The sequence below is a fragment of the Diabrotica virgifera genome, chromosome 8 (assembly GCF_917563875.1).
Source record: "Diabrotica virgifera virgifera chromosome 8, PGI_DIABVI_V3a".
In the NCBI taxonomy this organism is placed as follows: Eukaryota; Metazoa; Arthropoda; class Insecta; order Coleoptera; family Chrysomelidae; genus Diabrotica; species Diabrotica virgifera.
The window spans coordinates 155,481,769-155,494,848 of NC_065450.1; the positions used below are offsets into that span (position 1 = coordinate 155,481,769).

At 36.9% G+C, this 13,080-nt stretch overlaps 1 protein-coding gene across 1 annotated transcript; it reads left to right on the forward strand.

Annotated features, from left to right (window-relative positions):
- Positions 1 to 6,303: 6,303 nt before the first annotated feature.
- On the forward strand, positions 6,304 to 7,563 carry LOC126890295 (uncharacterized). Its single transcript, XM_050659153.1, has one exon. It carries the CDS (start codon positions 6,304 to 6,306, stop codon positions 7,561 to 7,563), a length of 1,260 nt encoding a protein of 419 aa, XP_050515110.1.
- The last annotated feature ends 5,517 nt before the right edge of the window (positions 7,564 to 13,080 follow it).

Here is a 13,080-nt window from a genome sequence, read left to right on the forward strand (position 1 = left end):
ATACATAATATTTATTAACAAATAAAGTTATTTAAGTCATTTACAACTTTAATTTTATAATAATATACATATTCTCTCATAGCATGGCTTAACAAAGTATCTGCTGGAGAAATTTCACAAAACGCAGTCATAGCTTCAAACGGACCGCATAAACTAGTATCTGTACAAAAATTCTGTTGCAAAAAATATACAACATTTGTATAATATGCATGAAAGTTTAAATTTTCCAACAACGATATGCGATGAGTCACTATACTGTGGTGTACTTGTAGAATTTGCGTAACATCACTTTCATCTAAATAGTATTCCACACCATGTTTTTCAATAACAAGGAACTTGATTGAATCCAACACCAATTGTCGTATCTTGCAGTAGTCTCCACACTGAAACTCGACAGGATCAAATTCGTCTGCATAGAAAAAATCATTCATCTTTTGTGAAAACAGGTTAATTATGTCACTCCACTCAAATTTGTCTATACTAATTCTTCGACCGTCGAATAATTCTTCTTTTATGGTATGTTGACATAAAATGACGGATGCCGTAAACTGTCTAGCTGGAGATAGACCAACTTTAATTATGTAACTATCTAGTGGAAATGAGGCTTCTAACAAGTAGTATGGTTCATTCTTCGCAGCTTCTTCGAATTTTGCTAAAACTTGGTCTAGTTCGGCACCATAATTGATTTCACTTGATGAATCATCGAATACCACAATAGAACTTGATGAACTATAACCACTATCTTGAGAACTCATGTTGAGGAGCGAGGTGAACTAACTGAGAGCGAGGTTGCTGAGCGGTCTTTTATATTGCGTCCCTCCTCTTCAAGGTTGCATTCGCATTAAGAAGTACTAAACCACATCTTTATTATTAATCCAACTATTATGTTTACTATCGAGACCCAGCCATTGAACATACATCTTATTTCCGCGTCTGTGCAATACTTTTTCAATTAAGTAAATGTCAGTATTTTTTGTTTTCTGTAATTCTTCTTCGTAGAATCCTCCTCTAATAGGCGCTCCAGTCATATCTTCAATCAAATATGTTGTGGGATTTGTTATTTTAATTTCAGTAATTTTAAATAGTTCTGTTGTCCAATTTGGCTTATATCCCTTATCAAAAAGGTGTTTATTTTTACTAATACGCACCATATCACCAACTTTCAATTTTCTTGTACCTGATATTTTCAAGTGAGTGTAATATTTTCGTAAGATTTCTTTTTCGTTAGATTTATTAACATCAATAGGTCTAAGTCGAATTTTGCTGTGTTTCGTGTTATTGTAGTCTTTTGTAATTTGAGGTAATATATCTATCCATTTGTAAGTACCATTAAGACTGAAATACTTGTAAAGTTTTTCCTTCAATGTTCGAATAATTCGTTCACATATGGCTGCTTTTTTAACACTAAAGGTATTATAGTGATTAATACCATGCTTTCTTATGAGGTTTTGAAACTTGGAATTGAAAAATTCTGTACCTTGGTCTGTTTGTAAATTTTTCGGAACTCGTCGAGTTTGACTTAAAATATCTGCAAACGTCTTTGTTATTTCCTCCCCTGTTTTTGTCTTTAATGGTCGAGTCCACACAAATTTTGAAAAACAGTCAATTACGACAAGAATGAGCTTGTAAGATTTATTTTGATTGGCATAGGATCTCATCTCAGCAATATCCATTTGCCATAAATCATCTAGACCTTTAATGACGGTTCGTCGACGAGGATAATTTTTTCGTGCTGGTTTATGTAATTCGTTGACCAATTGTTGTTTTTCTTTAGACATTACGAATTTAAACTTTAGACGATTGTCCCATGAAGTAATGTTATCTACTGCGTTCTGTAATGTAGGTTACATTTGATTTATTAAGTATTTTCGATGGGAAATTATTTTTCAGGACAACATTTGATTTATTCTCTTGTTAGTCTTATTTACTGTCAAGGTATTTTCTGTAGCTTTTTGTAGATTCAATGCCTTGTTAATCCTATCTACTGTCACGGTATTTTCTCCAACAGATTCTTGTTTTATTGCATTCTGGGTACTTACTGCTTTTTGTAAATCATTCATTTCTTTTGTTAAATCAGATATTTTCAAGACAGCCAGTTTATTTCCATCAGATAACTCATTATTTTTTTTATTAAAATTGCTTTCAATCTTACCGATGGAGTTTTGAAAGTCAGAAATTTTTTGTTCAAGTTGAGTATCTTTTGAACTATATTCTTTTTGCATCAAGTTAATCTCTTTTCGCAGAAAATTTTTTATATTTGCAATGTGGTCATCTACATATTTCTTGTTGGAAAGATGTATACCTGCTACAGGAGGATCTCGTTTAATATCCTTATTTACTGCATGTATCTGGTTTTGTAAATCTAAAATGGATTGTTTGAAGCCTTCACGCAGCTTTTGAATAGCTTGTTCATTAGAACGATAATGATGACGACCAAACTTATCAACACTCATGTTGGAAATGATGTCTAATCTGACCTAACATTAATATATAATATCTGCTTCACGTAATTCGTTGATAATGGCAACAATTTCGTTACTATGGGATGTGTTTCCTGCTTCTTGGGAAGCAATCAACAATTCGAGTCTATCACATAGTTCATTTGGATCATCCCAATATACATATTCAATAGGATTATCGTTGTAAATCAAATGAGAAGCATCGATGAACCCTGATCCTTTGGAGGTAGATGAAGTTGCTGACGATGATGAACGAGTTGCTTTTACTACTTCTAAAGGCGATTTCTTTGATGTAGTAGACCGAGTTTTCGGTGGTGAACGAGTCGCTTTCTCTTGACCTTCGAGAGACAGTTTCTTTAATCTAGTAGATTTAATTTTCGGTGATTGCTTCTTTGCTTTTTTAGGTTTAAACAACGGTTTGACAATATTAAGATATTTTTCTGCAGTTGCACCTTTAAGATGGCCTATGGAATTGTGATGAACTTCAGTATTATTTAATTCTTTATATTGTTTTAAATCTTCATTTTCATGATTCGTTGATACTGTATCGGAAAATACATCGTCATCGCTATCTTCTTTTTTCACCTCTTCTTCTGATTTCATCTCTTCCTTTTTGACGTGTTTAAGCTTGTTATTAGCAGCATGATGTGAGGATTGTGCAATATCTTTTAGTGGTTTAGTTATGGGTTCAAAGAGTTTATTTAGCGTATCGTCTTGTTCTGTCCTACCTAGCTTTAATGCCAAATACTTTTTGCGAATGACTCGAGCTAATTCAGCAACTTTACGCTTGCGTGCAGCTACCTCTTTGTCCAACATGTTGTTATGGAATGCGTGTATTTCGATCATAACTACAATTTTATAAACTTGTCGAAGCCTAAACGATATCGTCCGTTAGAAATATCGAAATCCTTAACAATTACGAACGTGCCATACTTATCCTGCCAACATTCAGAACAAATTTTTTTAAATTGAACAAATGTCATGTCAGGTGAGACGTGATCATCAAAGACGTGTTTTAAATTGAGCTCATCCTGTTTAAACAATACAATAAGGTTGGCATTATCACGCAGGAGTTGTTTGCCTGCTCGACTGTATGATTGACATATGTATGCACAATCGATATCTTTATGTCTTCCCATACAGTAATATTCACGTATTGTTTGTTGTGGATCCGTCGATACGTCATCAAATATGAATACTGAGTTTGGTTTAGCTTCGCCAGGACTTATTACGGCATCATTGTCTTTAAATGGAAAATAGCCAACCTCTTTCACAGATTCCAACACTTCCTTCAAAAACTGATACTTGGGTTGAAACAACGATTTTGAATATACGTAAACATTTTTGAATTTAGCGCCATTTAGATCAAACAGTAATGCCAGCATAGCATTCGTTTTTCCACATCCGCTTGGGCCACATACGATAGCACGAAAAGAATGTGGTAGCAATACACCATGTTTACTGATTCTTGTCACGTTATCGACAAAATCCAAGTTCTCCACTGCTAGTGTCTTATCTTGTTGAATGACCTTCATATTGTGATTAAGATGTATTTTATTCGCTTGGTTATATAAAGAAATTTTTCAAGAAGCGATTCATTTCAATGTTAGTCGTTCAAGGTGAAGGAGTGTTGAATTCTCTGATCAACAATATACCGTTTGAATTGCATGCCCCTGGTTACCAGTATCTAGGACCTGGAACTAAATTACAGAAACGTCTAGCTCGTGGAGATCCAGGGATAAATCCATTAGATCGAGCTGCGAGAGATCATGATATTGCATATTCTCATAGTAATTCATTGAAAGATAGACATAAAGCAGATTGGGTATTGGAAAACAAAGCGTGGGAACGAGTTACAGCAAACGACGCATCTTTGAGTGAAAAAGCCACTGCCTGGTTGACTACTACAGCAATGAAAGTTAAACGAAAACTAGGTATGGGTATGAAACGTGGTAAAGGTGTTGGTTCATTTAAGCGACACGTGCTACAACCAATTATCAGAACGTTGAAACGAACTCCTCCGTCACCAAATTTGCGTAAATCAGCCCTAGTTGCACTTGCAGCAGCTAGAACAGCCGTGAAGAATATAGGTGGGAAAAGAAATGTACGAGTTCCAAGAATCATTCCATTCGAATCAAAATCTGGTGGTATTTTACCTTTAATCCCCATCTTTGCAGGCTTATCAGCTCTTGGTAGCTTGGCTGGTGGTGCAAGTGCCATCGCAAAGACTGTAATTGATTCAAAGAATGCTCAAAAGAAACTAGAAGAGGACAAACGTCATAATAAAGCTATGGAACATCTAGGCAAAGGATTATATCTTCGAAAAAACGCTAAAGGAGGCTTTGGATTATATTTAAAAAAGTCAAAAAACTACCGCTGAAGCTACCTAATAGACCTTTAACCAATGTGGACTTGAATAAATTTGTTAAACTACTTAAAATTCCAAATTTTCGTGGTGTGTTTATGAGAGATAATTTACCTCGTAACCCTCGTAAACATGAATGTGCTATAATTAATCTCGACATTTCAACAAACCCTGGTACACATTGGGTAGCTTACAGAAAGATAAACAAAGACATAGAGTATTTTGATTCATATGGTTGCTTGAAGCCACCTCAAGAACTAGTTTCCTATTTGAATGGTGGAAGAATTGCCTATAATAACGATCAATATCAAAGTTATAACCAAATAAACTGTGGACATTTGTGCTTAAAGTTTCTGTATAATGGAAAATATAAGCGCTGATGTCTGGTATGAATTACCACAAGATATTCGCCATGCACTAGAATATTATTTACCTTGCAAGAAAGACTATAAGAAACACGTATGGTGCGATGTTTGTGGGACGATGGAAAGTGTATGTGTATTTTGTAGAATACCGTATTATGAACAAAATATAAATAAAACAAGAAAAACATGTAACATTATTCTAAGAAAAATAAAGAAATGTTTAACATATTTTGGTATTTAACTTACTGCACCTTTTACCTCCTATCAGTCATGTCTCGATTATTGACCCTAACAAGTACTACAAACGAGTTTTCGTTTACTCCTCAAGTGCCTCTTGTGCTTGATCCGCTACGGCAGTATTATGTAGCAGTGTTGGGATTTCATACATTTAATTCAATTCCAAACATTGATGGTGAAAAGTTTTATTTCTATGAGCAGAATGATCGTACAAAGTTGCGTTATATCGAAATTCCATCAGGATCGTATGAAATTACCGATATCGAAGCATACATTCGAAATAAATTAATGGGTATATACAATTCGGTTCAGGAGTTCACTTTAAAACCGAACAACAATACGCTTAAATGTGAAATTTTCTGTCAAGATCATACCATTACTTTCGAGAAAGAAGATAGTCTTGGTAAATTATTGGGTTTCTCCTCAAATAGAGTGTTAAAATCAGGAAAAATGCATTCTTCAGACCAACCTGTAAATATTATAAAAGTATCAAGTCTACTATTTGAATGCAACATTACTGAAGGAGCCTTCTACGAAGACAGACCTGTACACACCATTCTGCATTTTCCGATAAATGTTGATCCAGGTTTTTCTATTGATGAACGTCCTCATAACCCTATATACATACCAATAAGCAGCAGTATACGTGAAATTACCAAAATTACTGTTAGTATAGTCGATCAGGAATTAAGACCTGTCAATTTTAGAGGAGAGAAAAGTACGCTCCATTTGGATTTTAAGGAAACGATATAAATGGGTTTAATTATAAAACAAAACTCAAGTCAATATCCATTAGTCTCACACAGATCCTGCATGCGACGTGACGTGTCTGCCGCCAATAAAGCCTTTCTTGTTGCCATTGGATTAAAGCTGAAAGATGTCAAAACGTCAATACATTCGACGGGGGGTTCAACAGCAGGAGCCTCAACCTCATATTTTCGATCTTTACCAAAAACCTCTGTTCGATAATACTATTAGAAAAGAAGAATTTCGGACATATACACCATACATCAAATCATTTAATAATAGTGACGTTGTCGAATTTATCATAAATCAATCAGATGCATTTTTTGGGATACACGAAACGCTGTTGGAAATTAAAGGAAGTATAGAGAAAGTAGGTGATGGAGTGGTTTCTCTTGCACCGAATGCTGGAGCTTTCTTGTTTGATACATGTACGTATATCCAAAGTTCACATGATATGGAAATAGTTAGAGACCCAGGTGTAGTTAGCACTATTCGCAGTTTGTTATGTTATACTCCTGAAGATTCCAAGTTTCTCAGTACTGCAGGATGGAACTATCCGAATAATCCACATATATCGGGAGACAACTTTAGTCTACTGATTCCGATAAAACATATATTCAACATTTTCAACGACTACAATAAATTAACCTATGGCCGTCAAGTGTTTCGATTTGTTCGAGCACGCAATGATAGAGACTGTATTCTAGTGAAAGAACCTAATGCTACAACAACAATAACAGTATCTTTAACTGTTTCCAGCATGGAACTCAAGGTCAAGCATGTCTTTCCCAATGATGATATGAAAATTGAATTAATGACTCCGATTAAGAATAATGTGCCGATAACTATACCTTTCCGTAAATGGGAGCTCAATGAACTACCTTCACTTACGTCAGGATCTCGACGCGAGATATGGAGTGTAAAGACAACTTCATCTGTTGAACGTCCACGCTATGTCATTGTGGCTTTTCAAACTTCTAAACGAGATGACATACACGCTGATCCAACGTTATTTGATCACATTAGAATGTCCAGCGTGCGATTAGTTATTAATGGAGAATACTGGCCTAACGAGAGAATGCAATTGGATTTTGCAAAAAATGACTATGCTATAGCTCACTATAACTATACGGAATTCTTTCCTAGTTATACTCTTTCCTCAACAAAACATCCCATCTTAGATTATGCTGCTTTCAAGAAATATGCCTTATTTGTTTTTGACTGTTCCAAGCAGGATGATACGTCATTCAGATCAGGAACCGTTGATGTTAAACTGGAAATCGAAGCAGATGAAGGTTTTCCGGCAGGCACTCGAGCCTACTGTTTAATTGTTCACGACAGCCTACTCGAATACTTTCCTCTAACAGAAGTTATCAAAAATATTATTTAAGTCGGTTTAAAGAGTATGTCACTCAGTATCATTCATCACGCTCAATCATGAGGATTGCTTTAGTTGACATACAGGGATTTATGGTAGATAGATTGTTTATACCCAAGGAACTCAGCATTGAAATTGGTTTTAAACGATATCATTACATATTTACGTCTCCGCAACCGTTTGCTTCATTAACTAATCAAGATAAGAAGACTGTATTCTTCTTGGAGAAAAATGTGCATGGCATTCGGTATTCCAATGGTGATGTGGAATATTCCAAAATAAATCAAATACTAGAATCCAAGTTATTGTATGCTGCCGATTACATTTACGTTCGAGGAGAACAAAAAGCAGAGTTTTTACGACAGAAATGTAATATGATTGGAATTCTTCCTGCTATTATTGATGTCTGCAAATTTGATTACACACCTTGCGTTTGTAAATTTGCTCCTGATGCAAACCCCTGTCACGCCAATGGAGTGTTTTTATGTACCGAAAGAAATGTGGATCGACTACGCCAATGGTTTTGTAATACGATATTACCTGTATAATTATGTTTTATAATAAAAATGTATAGAAAACTATTGACTTTTAATTAAAACTCCTTTTTTACTCATCAATTTTTATATTACGTGTCAAATGCTCTATTTACAATTTTTTTAAAAATAATTTTTAAAATTAAGATTAATACAGGCATTAAAATTAAACATGTCAATGCGAATATATTATTAATTTCATTTTTCATGTTTCCGCTGGTGGTGTTATCGTCCATGGTTGAATATGTCCTAGTGGATATGTTCTATCGCTAATATGTAGGTTCTCTAATTGTTTGATAATTTTTCTTAAATCCTGATATACTTTAATATCTTTCTGCAACTCAATGAGTTTATCTTGAAACTGTTCAACTTTATGTCTGTACTCACTCAAAGACATGGCGCTACTACCAAATTTGTTTTAGTAAAGATACATATCTAATGCCTTTATGACATGATGTTTAATTTTTCTATTACACCATCGCTTAAACATAAATTATGTTACGGTCGTAGATAAAATATAGTATGCAAATAGTAAAGCTTAGATTTCTGCACGTGACTGGTTTAAATAACATATTATTTTATGGTCGTAGATAAAATATAGTATGCAGCTCGTAACGGTTAGTTTATGGATTAACTAACATATTCGATACTCCCCACACCTTTTACGTATCACAATCTCCAATCAGACCATCGCTTAAACATACTAAATTATGTTACGGTCGTAGATAAAATATAGTATGCAGCTCGTAAAGCTTAGATTTCTTCACGTGACTGGTTTAAATAACATATTATTTTATGGTCGTAGATAAAATATAGTATATGCAACGTGCCCCTTTCCACCGATCCCTTTGTACGTCACGATCCAACACACCTCTTTCCAATACCTCACACGTCGGACCAATAACAACGGAGATATGCTTTAGTGCCGTTTTGGCTATGCCGCCATCTTTGTTTTTTGTGTTAACGTATTCGTTACCCCCTCCCCTTTCCGATGATACCTCACACGTCACGATCGGACCAATAACAACGGAGATATGCTTTAGTGCCGTTGAAATGGAAAAATATTGAAATGGAAAAATACTGAAATGGAATAAAAATGGCGGATTGGTGGCGCCATCTAGTGGAAAATAACTACACTATTCCATCGCTGTGACGTCAGCATCTATCTCACTCTTACTCATTGGAAAGGTACTTCTCTCTCTAACACATTGATTTCCCTATCTTGGTAGTCATACAAACGTTGGTCATCTACTGACAACCTTAGTCACTTTGCGCTTCCTCTGCAGGGTTCGTCGACCACCATCTGAGGGTCGTCGTCCTGCTGTGGACCATGGGTGTCTCAGTCTCAGTGACCGTCTCCGGCTGCCGAGTAGGTTCCCTTGGACGCGTAGCTCAGCCTCATTGGTCTTTTCTTAACGACAGCCATGTCCTCGTCTACGATTCCAAAGACGAACAGGTGTCTCGAAACAGGTGGAATAATCGAAAATTGTTATTAAGAAAAGTTGTTTGGAATTAAAAAATCTGTTTTAATGTTCAATTACATCCTTCTAATTAAAATATTGTACTTTTTTTCCCGATGTCCTTGGCCATGGTGAAGGTGTCGTACTAATTCTTTTAGGCGTTCATTTCCTCCTCGATTGAGGAGGCGGCAACCTTAGTCACTTTGCGCTTCCTCTGCAGGGTTCGTCGACCACCATCTGAGGGTCGTCGTCCTGCTGTGGACCATGGGTGTCTCAGTCTCAGTGACCGTCTCCGGCTGCTGAGTAGGTTCCCTTGGACGCGTAGCTCAGCCTCATTGGGCTTTTCTTAACGACAGCCATGCCCTCGTCTCCGATTCCAAAGACGAACAGGTGTCCGTTTGGATCAGTCTTTACCTCGTGGTGGAAGGTGCACTGTCTCGTAACTGACATGTCTGGACTTTACGCCGTTAGCCTCTGCAGCACTCTTTCTGGGAAATCGGAGGTGGTAGTAACATCCCCCGAGATCCATAGAGAGACTTTGGTAAGCTTCCGGAGCTTATCCTGACTTAGAACAGCTAGTGACGCTTCCTCCCACGGTTTGAAGTCATCTATAACCTTTTCCAGCCACTCAGTCGTCACCACATACTACTCTGATGATCTCACCAGAATAGGTCCACGATTTAAACGTGTGGCTTTTGCTTGACTCTTGGAGTTGGACAAGATTGCTCTGCCCAATTCCTCCATCAGGCTGCGTTTGATAAGGTCTTCCCGGTCAGCAGTGACCGAGTGACCTTGCCTTACGGGTTTACCTAATCTATGATAGCGACCTTAAGGTGTGTCACGGCGACTTCTGCAAAGCTTTGGGAATGGGTAGTGGCGTTTCCGCTTCTGCGTTCTTTGTTGTGCCTCTGCAGCCTGCCTTCCGTGGAAGTGCTTGGGTGAAGGCGCTTCACATCGGCGCCTGTCGCCTGTCGGTTCCTGTCCACTTTTGGAGGTGGAACTATTGTCAGAGACTCTGATGCGAGCACCTTCACTTTTGTTTTGGGAGGGGCTGGAGAGGTATGGGTGGCTCCCGTAGGCTCGTAGGTATCTTCCTGGCCTTCCTCCTTTTTTTACCTCGGCACCACAGGGTCTGAGGCGTTTTGGTCGATTTCTCTGAGGTGATCCGTGTCCAGTCTTTGTTTGGGCCGATGTTTGAGGTGAACATTGCTGTCCATCCTCCACTCCGGCTTTCGACTGAAGTGAACGTTTTGTCCTGTACTAATAAAATTTATTTATAATTCATCTTCTTCTTCTTCTTAACGTGCCCTATCAAGTCCCCTTGACGTTGGCGATTAACATGGCGAAACTGTCTCTGTCTCGAGCTATTCTAAATAGGTGTTCTGCTTTCTTTATTCCTGTCCACTCCCGGATATTCTTCAACCAAGAGGCCTGCTTTCTACCAATTCCTCTGCGTCCTTCGATTTTACCCATCATAATAAGTTGAAGAATATTATACCAGTCTCCCCTTACTACGTGTCCAAAATAGGCCATCTTTCTATATTTGATGTTATCAAGCAGCTCGCGGGTAGCATTTGCTCTCTTAAGGACTGCCACATTTGTCAGCATAGCCGTCCATGGTATTTTTAGAATACGTCTGTGCAGCCACATTTCAAAGGCCTCCAAACGGTTAATGGTGGATATTTTTAATGTCCATGCTTCGACACCATACAAGAGGACTGACCAAATGTAGCATTTAATCATGCGCTTTCGAAGTTGAAGTTGCAAGGTATCATTACAGAAGAATGACCTCATTTTTAAAAATGTCGTGCGGGCTATCTCGATTCTACATTTTATCTCTTTATCTGGATCTAGTTGTTCAGTAATGTGGCAACCAAGATATTTAAAACTGGGTACTCTTTGAATCATATGACCATCAACATATAACCGTGAATCTTGATGGGCCAAACGGCTAAATACCATGTACTTTGTTTTTGAACAGTTTATATTTAGGCCAAACTCTCTTCCCACTCTGTCAATGGCATTTAAAAGGTGTTGTAATCCATTCATATCATCACTTAAAATAACTGTATCGTCTGCATATCTGATTGTATTTATCAGAATTCCATTAACCTTCACACCCCATTCCAAATTATGCAGCGCTTCCTTAAATATTCTATCTGAATACAAATTGAACAACAGTGGGGACAGTATACAACCCTGTCTGACGCCTCTTTGTATTTTGCATATTTCTGTTGATTTTCCATTTATGCAAGCTGTCGCTGTTTGACGCCAGTATAATTTTTCTATGATTCGTACATCTTGACTATCAACTCCTTTATCCTTTAGTATTTTAATTAATTTGTGATGTTGTACTCGATCAAAGGCCTTCTCATAGTCAATAAATACAGCAAAGACGTCTTTCCTTTGATCTCGGCATTTCTGCAATAACACATTTAGTGCAAAGAGTGCGTCCCGGGTTCCCAGTCCATTTCTGAAGCCAAATTGTGTTTCATCCTGGTCTTCTTCACATTTATCTCTGATTCTACTGTGGATGATACGTAGAAAGATTTTCAAGGTGTGGCTCATAAGGCTTATCATTCTATAGTCGCTACAGCTTTTCGGACGTTGTTTTTTTGGTAGGGTTATGAATTCGGACTTTAACCAATCTTCAGGGATATCACCAGTCGAATAAACATCATTGAAAAGTTTAACTAGTATTCCAATGTTTTCCTCATTTATGAGCTTCAACATTTCTGTAGGTATGTTGTCGGGACCAACGGCTTTCTTGTTTTTTGCCAATTTTATAGCATGTTGTATTTCTGATTTTAGTATTTCTGGTCCTTCACCTTCATCTAAAGTGTCCAGTTCTTCGGGTCTATCATCATTATACAGTTCATTTATATAATTATACCAGGTAGTTCGGATTTCGTGTTCGTCTATTATCATTTTTCCCGACGAATCGGTTATAGTATGTGGAGTTTTCTTATAATAAAGACCAGCTACTTCTCTAACTTTTTTAAACATATTAAACGTATCATGTTTTTCATTCAACTTTTCTAATTCCTTGCATTTATCCTCCATCCATTTTTCTTTAGCTACCTTTATTTTTTGTTTAATTAGTTTTTGTTTTTCTTTGTATTCTGTTTTGTTATCTTTCAGTTTTCTTCTCTGCTCCATCAATTCCAGGATTTCATCAGTCATCCATTGTTGTTTTTTGTGCCTCTGCATCGTTGTCGTATATTTTTCCATTACTTTCCAGGTAAGATCTTTAAACGTGTTCCATATTTCTGTATTGTTTTCATTTGTTGAATTCTTTAGCTGATTATTCAGGTCATTTTCTATTAGCGTTTTGTTGGATGCTGATATATGTAATTTTGGTGTTTTGGGGTTTTCTTCGACTTTTTTGAGCTTCACTTGGATGTCAGCTATTAGAGGGTTATGGTCTGAACCGATATCTGCACCAGGATATGTCGTTGATCTCTTGACACCATTCTTAAATCTCTTGTTTACTAGAATATAATCTATCTGATTTCTAATTATATGAAGCGAGTTAT